The sequence below is a fragment of the Lutra lutra genome, chromosome 2 (assembly GCF_902655055.1).
Source record: "Lutra lutra chromosome 2, mLutLut1.2, whole genome shotgun sequence".
Lineage (NCBI taxonomy): Eukaryota > Metazoa > Chordata > Mammalia > Carnivora > Mustelidae > Lutra > Lutra lutra.
In genome coordinates this window covers 109,370,918-109,388,155 of record NC_062279.1, presented here as the reverse complement: position 1 = coordinate 109,388,155, position 17,238 = coordinate 109,370,918, and the positions used below count along the sequence as shown (strand labels likewise).

Sequence of the window (17,238 nt, the reverse complement as noted above, 5' to 3'; positions counted from 1 at the left end):
TACACAATGTAGTATGTCAATTATATCTCAGAGTTAGGGGGAAAAAAAACCTATGGCAAAAAACTAGTAGTGAACAGTGAAAATATAATGAACACATGCATATATGTATGTATATATGTGTGCATGTATATTTAAATATGTATGTGTGTGTGCATATAGAGAGAGAGAAACTTAGAAGGGCTAAGACTAAAACAAATATAAGAAGGTGGTGATAGAACAAAATATGTTATATGGCTAGCTCAACTGGAAGAGCATGCAACTCTTGATCTTGGGGTCACGAGTTCAAGCCCCACATTGGGGATAGAGACTACTTAAAATAAATAAATAAAAATTAAGGAAAAAAAACCCCAACACATTATATGCTCCACAGTGTACAAATGATAGAAATATAATAGGGAATGGGAAAGAAGGTGGAAGGAGTCTAAATGTGCTATTCATCGTTTTTAGGGAGGACAAACATCATTTTGGGAAACTGAAAACATGGTCACAGTATTCTGCAATTCTTCTCATTAAGAAGTGGAGTCTATTTTCCCTCCCTCTGAATTAGGGCTGACCTTGTGACTGGTTTTAATCAACATAATGTGGCAGAAGCAACGGTATACAAGTCCCAGAACTCAAATCTCAGGAAACTTTGTAGCTACCCACTCTGCTCTGGAAATGCTGTCCTAAGGTAATCATGTAAGGAAGTTAGTTAAGTGTCAAAAAACCTAGGTACCCCTGTAAACTATCTGCACCAACTGCTGGATACATGAGTGAAGTTCTAAGATCTTCCAACCCAGCCAAGTCTCCAGCTAAATGAAGACCCAATGATGAGTCCAAGAAAAACCAGTAGAAGAACTGTCCAACCAACCCACAGAACTATGGGGAAAAAAAAGTCGTTTCGTTTTAAACCAGAATTAGATAACTGGTATAATCATTAAAACGTAACAGAGTGATGAGTATATTTAAGAATACAAAGTGAAAACTAAGAAAGATAAAATCATCTAACATTGAGTGATGGAGAAAAGGGAACGGGGGTAGAAGACACAGTAAGGATGGGTGAGGTAAAGACCGAACCTCCCATTAAAGGTAACTTTAAAAACTATGTTTTTTCAAAGATTTCTTTTTTTTTTTTGAGAAAGAGAGTGAGCACGAGTAGGGGGAGGGGCAGAGAGAGAGAAGCAGATTCCCTACTAAGCAGGGGGCCTGATGCAGGCCATCCCCACACCCTGGGATCAAGACCTGAGCTGAAGGCAGCCACTTAACCAACTGAGCCACCCAGGTGCCCTAAAATCCATTTTTATAATACTTCCCTAAAATCATCAAAGATCTAACATGCTATTAATAAATTTCTGAGCCAAAATCTGTACAAAATTGAAAACTCAGAGAAATAGCCAACACTCACAGCTGCTTTCACTGTCTGCTACAAAGCTGATTTGCTGTTTTCTGTGCTGAAACAGAAGACACAGCCAGGGCATACGGGGTGGGGTACCTGATAAGGCATCCCGTACTTCCACTTTGAAGTGAGTGCTCTGCAGGGTTATAGCCTCAGGAGAAGGATAAACCAGGAAAGGAATCCTAACAAACCCCAGCAGCTTTGGTTCAGAGCATTCAGAGCCCAGTGAGGCCAGAGCTCTGGGCTTGAATTAGTACAATAAGCTGGTAGTACCTAGAGGCTCTTGGCATAAGAAAGCAAAAAAAACCCTGTATCAGGAACAACTCCATCATCCTAGGCCTCAAACTAGTCCCACAATTAATTTTTCAAAAGCCATTCCCAGCACAAAGTCAAAGCTAAGTAGTTTAAACAGGGCCCCTCTCTGTTCCAGAACCACTACAGCCAGTCTTTGACGTGCTTATAATCCTTCAAAATTCTGCCAGTGCTTCAGGGTGGAGACAAAACATCTTACCCTTGAAACTTCCTAACATGGTTAACAAGGCCTGGAATGATCCTAAGTCCCTAGCCTCATCCTGGCCTGAGTTCTCCTCTGGCTTCACTGGTCGTCTTCCAGTCCCTTGAACTTGCCATGCTCTCTCCCCAGTAAAGAATACACTGACTCCCAGCTTTGTTATCACAAATATTTTTCTTTAATAATTGGTATAGATGAGCTTGTGATACGTATATGCATATGTACATAAATACACATATAAAACCGTAATAAAATACCCATGAACTCAGCATCCAGTGTGAAAATAAAACCTTTCCAAAACTGCTGACGCTGTCCGCGTACTCCTCACAGAAGTCCTCCCTTCCGAATTGTGATTATTCCCTTGCTTTTGTTTTTAAATAGTTTACCACACAGACAAGTATTCCTAAACATGATTTCTGCTTGTTTTTTTCACTTGGTAATGGTATCACACTACATGCATTCTTCATGACTTCTGCTGTTACATTGCTGGGATTCACTCATGTTAATAAGCGCAGCCCTTGATCATATTTTCACTTCTGTTCAGCACTCCAGTGGAAGGACATTATTTATTCACCCATTCCACTATCATGACTTTTGGGTTTCCACTTTTTGGTTTTACAAAGACAGTGCTGCTATAAATATTCATGAACCTGTCCCTGGAGCAGATATGCATGTTTCTCTAAGGCGGAGCTTCTCAAGGTGTGTACCCCCCTCAGGTAGCTGTAGGTGTGAAGCAAGTGGCTCAGAATCCCCCTGGGGGAAATAAGGTCTTTTGGCCTAAAGAGCAGACTAGTCCTTTTTGCCCAGTATTCCAAGCAAATGTCACCATGTCCTGTAAGTGCTACACATCTCAAAAGATGTGGTGCTCTAGAGCCTTCCTATTAAGTGTGGTACCTAGGCTACCAACAGCTCTTGCAGACATGTGATAAAAATGTAGTCTCTTAGGCCATGCCATACGAGACTTGGTAAGAACAAGCATTTTAATACGAATCTGGGTGACTCATGCACCACATTATAGAAGTGGAATAGCTGTATTTTAGGGCATGGCCATCTTCAATTCCAGTAATGCCAAATTTTCCTAAAATATTGAAGCCATAAATCTTCCTAACAACAAGAATGTCTAAGAGTTCTGTTATTCCACATCCTTGCCAATGGTGTGGTCAGGCTCTCGAATTTTTACCATTCTGCTGCTAAGTATAAAAAGATATCCCACTCTAGTTTTAATTTTCTTTTCCTGATTATTATAAGGTTGAGTATGTTTTCATTTGATCTTCTGTTTTTTTCTTGGGTTGTTGCTCTCTTCCTTATTAATTTTATATATTATGTGTGTATTCTGGATAAATACTGTATTTTTTTCTCCCAGTTTATGCCTTGTCTTTTTGTTTTCTTCATGTCCTTCAATGAAGAAAAGTTCTTAATTCAAAAATTAGTCAAATTGAGCATGCTTACTCTTTAAAACTATAATTTATTTTACTGTGTTGTCTTTAAGAAACCCTTCTCTACAAGTTTCTAGAGGTAGTCTTTCATACTTTTGCTAAAAAGTTTCTTAAATTTTGCCTCGTACATTTAAATATTTATTTTGCCTGCAATTTACTTCATACATGAAGAATTTATTCTTCAGACTGAGGCTGAAATATCAGGAACACTGAGAATTTATTTTGCTTTTCCTCAGGCATATCAGTACCTCAAGACAACAGTTACAATATTAACTTACCAGTAACTAGATACTGTATGCCACGTATATTGTGGATTTTTTTTTCTTTTTTAAAGATTTTATTTATTTATCTGACAAACAGCACAAGCAGGCAGAGGGAGAGGGAGAAGCAGACTCTTCACCGAGCAGGGAGCTGGATGCAGGCCTCAATCCCAGGACCCTGGGATCATGACCTGAGCCAAAGGCAGCCGCTTAACTGACTGAGCCACTCACGTGCCCCTATATTGTGGATTTTTATACAGAATTATATAGAAGTTTATTATTATTATTTCTATAAGTACTTTTTAAAAAAATGCTTCTTGTTTTATAAAATTGCACACAGTAAAACACCATTAGACAATACTATTTCATAATATTAATATGTGATTCTCCAGGGAAAAAAAGTAAAAATAATTTTAATGAATATAATATTTTCTGGCAAAACTCTACTTCTTAGCCAAGATTTATCTTGCTAATTTTTAAAATTATATACTTTTCAAAACAAAGGGATAGTAAAAATTTAAGAAAATGATTTTAAATGATGTTCCAATACTCATCTTGCTATCAAAGATGGGTATCTTTATATACCAAAGTTACATACTCAACTAACTTTATCTCAAACTAGGAAAAACTTTTTAAACCTTCAGAGATTTATCTACAGTAACAGTCCTAATGAAATGACACTTTTTACACAGCAGCCAAAACTTCACCCTATGTTAACAAACAAAGCACCCCAGACATACATACTTGGGATAGAACTTTTATTAAAAAATCTGAAGTTCTAGTGCTGAAATATACTCTTATAAAATAGAGAGGCAAGTGAGATAACATTTAAAGTTCTCTTTTATTCCAATGTTTCTGAAAATGAACTCAATGACTGCCTAAAAATAGTAGCATGTATGCAGCCAACATGTTTTTGGTAATCATTTAACTCATGTTCATGCTTTTGGATCTCCAACACTTTATGAATTGTTTAAGAACTTTTGTTACACCTGAAAATGTAATTAGTATAATCAAGTAATAAAAAAGTACAATCGGGGCGCCTGGGTGGCTCAGTGGGTTAAGCCGCTGCCTTCGGCTCAGGTCATGATCTCAGGGTCCTGGGATCGAGCCCCGCATCGGGCTCTCTGCTCAGCGGGGAGCCTGTTTCCCTCTCTTTCTCTCTCTGCTTGCCTCTGTCTACTTGTGATCTCTCTCTGTCAAATAAATAAATAAAAATCTTAAAAAAAAAAAAAGTACAATCATTTTTGTTAATTACTCGATGGTTGAATTTCACCTAAAAGTATGTTTAATAGCTAAGATAATTATTCTAATGTGCTAATATTATGTAAAGGCATCCAAGGCAAATAAAAGTTGTCTTTCTTTCTAGAAAATTTAAATCAATATTTCCATGGTTGTCAAACCTTGTACCTAGGCACCCAAGTCACCCTAGCAAAAATTCATAGGGTTCCAAAGGTTTTTTTTTTCAATGAATTAAGTTTATTACATTCTAATATACCACATTTATGTACTAAGATTAAGTGGGTTTTTAGTAAAAGTATAATAAATTAACAAAAAAATTAAAAATTTCAATAGTTTCATGTATTTAGCATATCATACAAAACAGTTCCTTGCTATTTAATGGTTCACTTAAGTATGTATGTGTATGCTTATGATACTTCTAACAGAGAACACTTGTACATGCGTAGAGAATTTTGGGAAGGATACACAAAAAATTGTTAATTGTGGCTATCTCTGAAAATTAGTGGCCAAAATATCTACTGGTAGGAACCATTTACTTTCCATTTTATCTATTTCTTTGAACTCTATGTATATTCATTATTTTTTCATTATAAAAAACTACCAAGGGATGTTTTAAATTTCTAAGAGAAACACAGTGATATCTGCCAAATACCTTATGAACTATTATTACTAAGTTGCATAGAACATCATGAAAAATAATATTTTTTTTTTTTTTTTTTTTAAAGATTTTATTTTTTTTTTTTATTTGATAGAGAGATCACAAGTAGGCAGAGAGGCAGGCAGAGAGAGAGGGGAAAGCAGGCTCCCTGCTGAGCAGAGAGCCTTGATGCGGGGCTTGATCCCAGGACCCTGAGACCATGACCTGAGCTGAAGGCAGAGGCTTAACCCACTGAGCCACCCAGGCGCCCCCATGAAAAATAATATTGATAAACATCGGCTCAATGAGAAAATCTGGGAACTTCTATAATATTTCAAAGTAGGTTTTAAAAGTAACTTCTTCATTTCTTTTGAAATATGAAAAACAAGTGTCAAATTAACCTGATATATCTGTCAATCTCCAAAATATAATTAAAAAGTAACTTACCAAACTAAAGGCAAAAAACCCCTATTTAACATCAATTAATTTCTAAAATCATATTTATTATGGCTTTCACAGTATAGCACTAAGATTAAAAGAATGGAAATATAGCCCATCTCTCTATATGAAGAACTAATTACTAGTTATTCAAATAGAAGGTAATTTTGTAATTATTTGTATTCTTTATTTAATATTTTTTTCAGGGATAGTGTTTCCCAGTTAGGTATTCTGTTCATTAGCCAAGTGACCCCATATTTCCCTAATCCTTTATCTCAGGATAATTGGTTCCATCCAGGATTCCATTCCCATCTCAGAAATAAGATAGGAATTACGTGTATTTCTTTCTTTCTTTTTTTTTTGTCCCGAAAGTCACAAAATCCTTAAGTCACAGAGACCTTAGGATAAGCTGATCTGTAAACAGACTGCTGAAAGAAGAGAGGAAAAAAAACCAGAATTTTTAGAAGACAGAAAGCCCTGACTCTGAGAAGGGAAGGCTGAGAGTCAAAGAAACTGAGCTCCAGGACAAACTTGGGTTTCTAATATTAATGACCACAAGCAGGCAACCCAACTTGGATAGCTTTCCTCATTTGTTTAAAAAACAAACAAACAAAAAAACTGACCTTTTTTACTAGGCATCATGACAAGATCAAGTCAGAAATACAGATTCCCAAGACGAGCCTGGAGAATGAGATTCTATTCTAGCTCAGTAAGTAAGGTTGAAGATCACAATCTGTGCACAGCCACATTTGGGAACTGTGACAGATGCTTTAGGTTGATTCACCCAAGACCCAGTCAATGCCAACCCCCTTCTTTCCTACCCGCGTCTACCGTGAAGGCTACAAAGGTAAGTATTCATTTTCTAACCTTCCCTAAAATAAGGGATTCTCGCTCTCTCTTTTTTTTTTTTTAAGATTTTATTTATTTGACAAAGATCACAAGTAGACAAAGAGGCAGGCAGGGAGAGTGAGGGGAGGAAGCAGGCTTCCCACCGAGCAGAGAGCCTGAGGCAGGGCTGGATCCCAAGACCCTGAGATCCTGACCTAAGCCGAAGGCAGAGGCTTAACCCACTGAGCCACCCAGGCGCCCCAAGGGATTCTCTTTTAAAACAGCTATGGCATTGGGGAGGGTATGTGCTATGGTGAGTGCTGTGAAGTGTGTAAACCTGGCGATTCACAGACCTGTACCCCTGGGGATTAAAATATATGTTTATTAAAAATAAAATTAAATTAAAAAAAAATAAACAGCTATGGCAAATGATAGGGAAAGTCTGCCAGTGCCATCACCCCATCTTCTTTCCTTTCCCTTCTTCCTGCTTTTAACTCTGACTTGATGTCTACAGGTACAGAAGTTTCTGGAAACCAACATGCAAAGAATGGTAGACCAGGGAGAGAAAAGACACAGAGGACGTCTGGATCCACTACATTTACCGAGACTTCTTGTTATGTGAGAAAAATACCACCTTTTTTGTTTAAACCACTATTAGTTGATTGCAGCCAAAAGGGTTTCTAAATAACAGCAATGAAAGAACAGATGATCTCAAATATATTCAGATACAACATTCTGAAGTTCTAATTTTAAATAATCTAACTGTCCAGGGAAGGATATTTTTCAATGGCATCCTTGACTTAGGGCTATTTGGACTCTGATACAGAATTTAAAGGCAACATTCAGAAAACTACCACAGCTTCACCAGTTCCCATTCTTTACATACATTTTCATTCAGTTCAAGAGGGTATGTTGTTAAGTTCAAGCTTACAAGCTGAATTAAAATGAGTACATGATATGGAAAGCCCACACTAAAAAGACCACATAATTTACATAATTTTTAAACCAATAAATTTAACTACATCTTGGTTTAAGAAGGTCAGAAAGATTAACTACAAGACTATTCTTCAAGAATCTTTCTTCATCTTCCCCAGCCTCCATCCTAATTTACCAATTTGGGAAGAGGAAACATAAGCTTTAGTATGTATTCCTACATATTATATACATATATATTATCTTCTGTGAGCATCATTAATAGGGGTTCACTTAGAGAAACCACGGTGGTATTCTATATATAGTGAGTAGGCTGGAATAGTAACTGTCCTAAGGTTGAACAATATAAAAAAGAAAGTAGTGGCTAACAAAGCATATGCCCAAACGGACCCTCCTATTTTGCCCTTGACCTAACTCATACTAAGGACAACCACTGCAGAGGCATAAAATTTATCAATAAATATCGACTAAGATCCAGTCATGATAAGGAACATAACTATGCACGGTTGGTGGTTGGGTGGCTAACTGAATAGGGCAAGGGTAAGGGTTCAGGGAGATGTTGCTAAAACACCACAATAAATAAAGCAAATAAACTGCAAAGGTGAGCTAATTTCCACTTTTTCTATTAGGCAATATCATCTTAAATCTTCATGCAAATAAAAACCTGATTGGAAATGCAATGATTTTCAGGCATGCTTTGGTGAACTTTCCATTCAACCTACCAGTATTTGTTGGGTTGCTGTTGGCTGTTGCCAGGGAGCCAGTGTGGTTTCGGACGATATTATGCTGGGTTGATGGAAGGCCTGAAGCTGACCACGAGAGAGTACTGCATCCTGAAAGACTCTGCTGCTGGTGGTACTGGTGTGATGGAGGAGGTGGAAGTGGTGAGGGATGACTGATGGCTGTACTATGACCAGAAAATGAATTCTCTCTCAGTGGCCTGACCGTTGGAGCATTCTGTGAGGTAAACATTTGTTGCCCATATGGATCACCGGCAGGCAGAGAGGGATATGAAACACTAGGATATGCAGCAGTAGAAACAGTTGACATAGCGTAGTGAGCACAGGTAGAGGGAAATCCCTGAGAAGCAACAGAAGAGTTGGCAGAGTACACGGCTGGGCTACTGTAGTGATTCACAAAATGGGAGTACCGCTGGGCGGCACTAGTATGCAAATGCAATGTTGGTGATGCGGCACCCTGGAAAGATCCCGGAGTGGATCCCACTATATGAGGTGCAGGAGGACCCCTGCCATACATGTGCTGTGCTCCTGGTTGTTGATTTGCTGTATTAGGAGTCACCACATTTTGTGTCGGTACCGTATAGAGACCAGAGTAGTAATCACCACACTGGCTATCCAACGGCAATGAGGTCATCTTCCCAGGTCCTTGAGGATAATGTCCTGAGGGAGCAATGTAGTTTTGAGGATGCACTCCATACCCTGATGGAACCTGCATTTGATTCTGTGCTGGACCTAAAAAAGAAGAGCAAACACAGGAATTGGCAAGGAGATAACTAATTTTTAAGCAACGTTCCCATCAAATGTCCCCCTAATTAATTTACTTCTCCAATAGTCACAAAAGATAATACTGTTATAGACCCACTGTGGTAGCCAGCCTCCAAGATGGCCCCCAGTGATACCTACATCCTGGTATTCATACACTTGTATATGAATTCACACCGTCCCACAATATACCAAGACTGATTTGCAGGACCAAAACCATGTCGGAGAGGTAATGATGTATCACTTTCAAGATTAGCCTGATCTTGGGTGCTGGTTTCCCTCTCTTAGATCACTCAGTTTGAACAATGCTGCCAAGTTGTGAAGAGCCCTATGGAAAAATCCATGAGGTAAGGAACTGAACGCTGTGGCCAATAGCCAAAGAGAAACTGGGCTGCACCAACCCCATCAGTGAACTTCGGAGCAGATTCTTCATACCCAGTAGAGTCTTGAGAAAACTATAGCCCCAGCTGACAGCTTGACTACAATCTAATAACATCCAAAGTCAGAACCACCCAGCAAGTTTGCTCCCAAGTTCATGTCCCTCAGAAACTCTGAGATCAAATATTTGCTATTTAAGCCACTAAATCTGGGGGGTATTTTGTTATGCAACAATAGATAACTATTATACCCAGTATAGAGAGTGCAAACCTTTGTTATTAGCTTCTTTTAAACTATAAAAGTAACAATATACCCATTGTAAAAAAAAAAAAAAATTCAAATAATGAAGAATACAAAGTAAAAAGTACAACTACCCCTCTTTCCCTGGTAGCTAATATCCTTCTTTCCACATGGATCTATTACTTAATGGCTTTTTTATATCCTTCATGACACAGTTCCACAACCTGCTTTTCTTTTACTTAATGTGTCCTGAATATCCTTCTATTAGCATACATAAATCTTCACTATTCTTCTAAAAATCTACACAGTATTTCATTAGAAATGTACCATTATTTACTAAATCTCCTTTGATGAATATTTATTTCAGGGACTGAACTAATTTACATTTATGAGGTCAACCTCTGTAATGAATCCGTAGGATAAGCTCCTAGAAGTGAAACTGGGAGTTCAAAGGGATTGTGCTTTTAAGATTGACAATTACTGTCAAATATCTTTCAGAAGTCTATCAATTCATACCTCCTATGAATAATGCTTAGGAGTGCCTCATCTTCCCAACATTGAGTAACATTTCAATCTTTGCCAATCTGATAGGAGAGAAACATTTCAGGTTGCAGTACTTAACTGAGTAATGCTGAGACTCTTTCCAGATATTTCTTAACTACTTAGGTGTCTTCTCTGTTATTTGCCCTTTTCTCACAGTCTTGTGCTTTCCATAATTATTTATATATGTTCTTGTATATTAAAAAATTTAACCTTAAATTATTATTATGTACTACACGTATTTTCCATCAGGTTACTATTTTTTGACCTCGTTCATTTTAAAATCATACTTAAAGAGCCTTCCCTTTTCTAATGTTATATAAATATATACTCATTTTCCTCTAATGCTTTTAATACTTCCACTGACATATTTATTTCCTTGATCACTACAGAACGTATTTTTATCAATACCATTCAAATTAATATTAACCTTAGTATTACTTTTGTTTAATATTTTGTTAATTTAATATTTTTATTAATTATTAATTTAATTATTAATTTAATATTGTTTAATTTAATATTTTTGTTTAATATTATATCATATTATATCATTAAACATATTACATTACATTATGTGCCACTCACTGTCCTTCGAATCAACTTTCAAAAGCTTCTACTTTAAAAAAAAATAAACATAAGGATCAGCTTAAATGAAAAGAAAATGGTATCTAGGACATGTAAAAATATTTTTAAAAATTTTGTCTTACTGTGACCTAACAAGCAACACATTTTCTTCAACTTTAAAATGTATTCGATAACTCTCCTAATTTTATTATGGTATAATACCAAAACTAATATTAAAGTCTTATTTCTTCTGCATATACTAAAACCAAGCCTGGCAAATATGATAAATACATAAGTCATATAAACCTATGCTCTTTTATTTTTAACACAATCTATAAATCATGGACATTTCATTAGTATTAGCAGTTTCATTTGCCTGTATTTCCTATAATTCCCTCAGTAACTGTGACAGTTTTAAAACATGGTCTCCAAATTCTTTGATACTGTGGGGACTAAAGGGTGAAATCTGTCTACTTCCCCTGAATTTGTGCAGGCTTATCACAGTTCCACCAAGAAAGACTGGCAGAAGCAAAGCTATGTGATTTCCCTGCTTGGTCAGAGAAAATTCAGTTTCTGTGTTTGATGGAACATTTGCATGTGGATCCCTGAGCAGCTAGATATGTAGGAAGTCCAATTATTCCACAGCTACCATGGTTTGGGGAAGTCAAACCACATGGAGAGGTCACCTTTAGGCACCCAGGTTTGAAGTTTGGAGATTTTGAGTCATTAGCCATCAAAACACCTCTGAGTCTGCGAAGCTGAGGCCCTAGACATCACAGAACAGAGAAAAGCCATCTTGGTACTGCCCTGTGCAAATTCCTGATCAACAGAATCTGTGAGCATAATAAAATACTTATTTTCAACTATAAAATTTTGGAATAATTTATTATGTAGCAACAGTAACTGAAAGCAGTAACTACTTTTTTTAAAAGTTAGAATCCAGGGACACCTAGGTGGCTCAGTCACTTAAGTGCCTGCCTTTGGCTCAGGTCATGATCCCAGGGTCCTGGAATCAAGTCCTGCATTGGGCTCCTTGCTCAGCAGGGAGTTTGCTTCTCCCTCTGCCTGCCACTCCCCCTAATTGTGTACTCTCTCTCTCTCTGACAAATTAAATCTTTTTTTTAAAAAAAGGTTCAGATTCCAGATTCTAAAACTGAAAAACATCCACCTTTACCTAACATAAAAATGCATTATATTCTTAAAACTCCAGACATCATAGTTTCAGTAAGTCTTACATAAGAAAGTATTATCTTCAAATAAGTTAAACATAGTATGTGTACATATGTAGAGAATGCACTAAGTTATTCTATTCTATTAGAAAAATAGTTCCTTCCTAGAATATATTACTTGGGAGCTATAAAGCATAAAGAAAATATTAAAAAATTGAATCAGGTACACTAGGAAAGAATGAAAGGAAAAAAAACAACAACTAAGTGCTGAAAACTGGATCTATCACAAGAGGTAAAAACACCTGGAATCATACACATGTGCTATAGACCTGCACTATCCAATATGGCAGCCACCAGTGACACGTGGTTATTATGTACTAGAATATAACTAATCTGAATTGAGCAAAAAAACTAAGATATCTCAGTAATTTTTAAATATTGAATACATGTTAAAATGATGTTTTATATATTGTGATAATTGGATAAATCAAAATTGATTTTACTTCTTTTTGCTATCTAAAATTACATGTGTAAGCTATTAAGTTCCTACTGAATATAACTATTAAGACAGAAAAATATAAACAGAAAGGAGAATATCAGTGTGTATAAAATGACTTCAACCTAGGCCTAAACATTAAGTTGGACATTAGTAGAAACATTAATTATAAAAAGTATTTGGAGGTACTACTAAATTTTATTAATGCTACTGATTTTTTTATTATGTTCAATTAGCCACCATACAGTACATCATTAGTTTTTGATGTAGTGTTCAATAATTCACTAGTTAATGATACTGAGTTCTTAGAAAAAAAAAAAAAAAGAAAAGAAAAAAGAAAAAGAACTGGCTTTCTGGGATAATTTAGATGCACATATTTTTTTGGATTAAAAATGGTTCTGGGGAGCCTGGGTGCCTCGGTTGGTTAAGCAACTGCCTTCAGCTCAGGTCATGGTTCCAGAGTCCTGGGATCGAGTCCAGCATCGGGCTCCCAACTCCATGGGGAGTCAGCTTCTCCTTCTGACCTTCTCTGTTCTCATGCTTTCTCTCACTCTCTCTCTCAAATAAATAAAATCTTTAAAAAAAAAAAAAAAGTGGTTCTGCAGGGGTACCTGGGTGGCTCAGTTGGTTAAGCATCTGCCTTTGGCTCAGGTCATGATCCCAGCATTCTGGGATCAAGTCCCATGTTAGGCTCCCTATTCTGCAGGGAGCCTGCTTCTTCTGCCTCTCCCCTCACTCGTTCTCTCAATCTCTCTTTCTCTCCATCTCAAATAAATAAAATCTTAAAAAAAAAAAGCAAAATGGCTCTGCAGCGTATTAGACTGCTGGTATTTTAATACTTCTAAAATAGAGACAAAGGCTGTGGAGGAAAGGATAAACTAGTTACATATGTGGATAGTCAAATTTTTGAAAAATAACCCTAGAAAAGTGTTTTTCTAACTACAAATGTTATATATAGTCATTGCAGAAAGAGGTACAGGAAATTATCAAATAAAAACCATCCATAAACTTACCACCTGAGATAACTACTATCAATAACCCAGTAATTTCTCCTTGGATTTATCTAATTTAAACAGAAGTAGAATTATAATTTACATTTTTAAATGATTTGTTTAAGTAGCCTGAATTGAATATCTTTTCATCATGATTTTTAAATGTCTGAATAATAACCATTATATAAATTTACCATATTTTAATCACTTTTCTATTTATCACCATTTAGGTTATTTTCCATTTTTTAAAAAAACATTAACCTACACAATGATAAATACATTTGTAGGTAAGTCTGTGTGTTCATTCATTTTATTTCCCTGAAACTTATTTCTTGTCAGTTACAATTGTTGGGTCAAATCCCTAGCTGGCAGGTTAACTAACTGTATAGACAAAGTAGAGACACTGAGATGTTCGGTAAAAAAAAAAATCAGGCAGAGACCAGATTCAAAGTGAATCATTTTCATTCAAAATGAAAACTATTTTGAAAATGAAATCAAATGAAAATGAAAATCAAAATAAAGCTGAAATAATTATGTTAGATGGCTTCAACAGTATGACAGAAGAAAAAAATCAATAAACCTGAAGAATAATCAATAAAATGATCTAATTTTGGGGTGCCTGGGTGGCTCAGTTGTTCAATGTCTGCCTTCGGCTCAAGACATGATCCCAAGGTCCTGGGATAGAGGTCTGCATCCGGTTCCCTGCTTGGCAAGAAGCCTGTTTCTCCCTCTCCCACTCTCCCTGCGTGTGTTCCCTCTCTCGCTGTGTCTCTTTCTGTCAAATAAATAAACAAAATCTTTAATTTAAAAAAAATGATCTAATTTTGGGGCACCTGCTGGCTCAGTCAGTAGACCACACGACTCTTGATCTTGGGGTTATGAGTTCAAGCACTACGTTGGATGTAGAGCTTACTTCAAAATGAATAATTAATAAATAAAATGATCTAATTAAAAAAGTAGAGAAGACTGAAGGAAAATAAAATTTTAGAAACCGGGGGAAGCAGTCTAACATTTATGCAATGAATAAGGGTAGTAGGTTGAACAGCAGCCTCCCAAAAGATACATCCACATCCTAATCCCCAGAATGTGTAAAAAATGCTTTTATATGGGAAAGGACCAATATTATCTTTTATGACAGAAAACACACAACTAAGTTAAGGACTGTGAGATTATCTGAGTGGGTCCTAAATGCCATCACATATATCTTTGTAAGATGCACATAAAGAGAAGACATACACATCAAAGAAAAGGCAATGAGAGGATAAAGCAGATTGATGTGGCCAAAATATAGGGAATGTCAACAGCCAACCAAAAGCTGGAAGAGGCAAAAAAAAAGATTCTCCCTTAAAGAGAGAATGTGGCCTTGCCAAACACCTTAACTGCAGACTTCTAGTCTCCAGAACCAGAAGAGAATAAATTTCTGTTGTTTTAGGCTACCCAGTTTGTAGTACTTTGTTACAGCCGACCTAGGAAATGCATACAGTAAGGATATAGAACAGCAATTCTCAAAAAATGGTAATACTGGAGACTCCTGGGGGATCCACAGGTAAAAACTACTTTCATAACAATATTAAAATATCTGCCTTCTTCACTGTGGTGACATTTGTACTAATGGCACAAAAGCAATGACGGGTAACACGCTGGTCCTGTGGCATAAACTGAAGTAATGGCACTAAGCAACACTAGTAATTACCATATTCTTCACTACCACACACTCACAGTAAGAAAATAAAAGCCACTCCCCTACTCAATAAAGTTCAGGATTTACCACGTACTTTAGTAAGGCAAGAAAAAGAAATAAATGGCACACAGACCATTAAGAATAAAACGGTATTTACAGAATGACAGGATTTTAAAAAAAAGAGAAAAACACACAAAAGAAAAGCCTGGAACTAATAAGTGAGTTTATCAAAGTCACAAGACAGAAGATCGGTATGTAAGAGTCAAATGCACTTCTCACACTAAATAACGAACAAACAGGATTCACAATTTTTAAAAAACAGTACTATTTATAGTATCACAAGAAAGTACTTAAAATATAAATTTAATGAAATATGTGAAGGACCTATATGCTGAAAACTACAAAACACTGAGGAAAGCAAGGATTTCTTTAAAAAAATGGAATGATATACTGTATTTGTGGACTGAAAAACTTGGTATTAAGATATAAATTATCTCAGTTTTGATCTTTAAGTTTGATGTTATCCTGATAAAAATACCAATAGGGGACACCTGGGTGGCTCAGTTGGTTAAGCAGCTGCCTTTGGCTCAGGTCATGATCCCAGCGTCCTGGGATCGAGTCCCACATTGGGCTCCTTGCTTATCAGGGAGCCTGCTTCTCCCTCTGCCTCTGCCTGCCATTCTGTCTGCCTGTGCTTGCTCTCTCTCCCTCTCTCTCTCTGACAGATAAATAAATAAAATCTTAAAAAAAAATACCAATAGGCTCTTTTATACATATCAACAAGCTGATTCTAAAACTTCTATGGAAAGGCAAAGATACTAAAATCTCAACAACTCTGAAAAAGCACAGTTGGAGGACTCATATTACCCAATTTCAAGGTTTGCTTTATATGCTACAATAATCCAAAAAAGTGTGGTACCAGTGAAAGGACAGACACGTAGAACATAAGAAAAAAGGGGCTCTGGAAATAGAGCCACAAAAATACAGTCAACTGATTTTTGACAAAGCTGTCAAGCCAATTCAATGAAGAACAGATAGTATTTCCAACAAATGTTGCTGCTGTGGTCCATATTCAAAAAATGAACCACAACATATCTCAGGTCTTAAGCAAAATTTAAGTCAAAATGACTCATAGATCTGAAAGTCAAATTTATTTATTTATTCATTCATTCATTCATTCATTCATTCACTTATTTATTTTTGAAAGCCAAATTTAAAAACTCCCAGAAGAAAGTATAGAAGATTATGTAGGCATGATTAAGAACAGAAAATACTGGGGAGCCTGGGTGGCTCAGTGGGTTAAAGCCTCTGCCTTCTGCCCAGGTCATGATCCCAGGGTCCTGGGATGCAGCCCTGCAGCCGGCTCTCTGCTCAGCAGGGAGCCTGCTTCTTTCTCTCTCTCGCCTGACTCTCTGCCTGCTTGTGATCTCTGTCTGTCAACTAAATAAATAAAATCTTAAAAAAAAAAAAAAAGAACAGAAAATATTGAGAAAAGCGACTTTATCAAATTAAAAACCTTCAATTTACAAAAACCACCAAGAGGATTATAAGACAAGCTACAGACAAGGGGATAACATTTGCAAATCACATGCCCAATGATTTGTATCCAGAATTTATTAAGAAATAATAATCCAACCAAAAAACTGGTAAAAGGTCTGAAAATAGAGTCACCAAAGAAGATATAGGGATGACAATAAACATACACAAAGATGCTCATCATTAATCATTAGGGAATGCAAATTAAACCATGAAATACTGCTATACACCCATTAGACTAACTAAACCCCACCCCAAAAAATCACAGAATATCAAATGTTGGCAAAGATGTGGTGCAACAAGAACTCTCATTCATTACTGGAGGGAATGCAAAATAGTACTATTTTGCCACCTTGGAAAATAGTTTGGCAAGTTCTGTTAAAGTTAAATATAGGGGCGCCTTGGTGGCTCAGTTGTTAAGTATCATGATCCCAGGGTCCTAAGACTGAGCCCTGCATCAGGTTCCCTGCTGTGTGGAAGCCT

General features: G+C 36.6%; 1 protein-coding gene across 6 annotated transcripts in view; it reads right to left on the bottom strand.

Annotated features, from left to right (window-relative positions):
* Positions 1–17,238, bottom strand: part of SEC24B (SEC24 homolog B, COPII coat complex component) — a 90,361-nt gene that overhangs the window by 56,466 nt on the left and 16,657 nt on the right. For all 6 annotated transcript variants that reach the window (XR_007125195.1, XM_047718189.1, XM_047718190.1 and 3 more), the window contains exon 2: positions 8,380–9,129. Coding sequence is in view for 5 of the 6 variants with exons in the window: in XM_047718189.1 (XP_047574145.1) it covers positions 8,380–9,129 (750 nt within the window). In the remaining variant the exon portion in view is untranslated. The remainder of the gene's footprint in view (positions 1–8,379; positions 9,130–17,238) is intronic.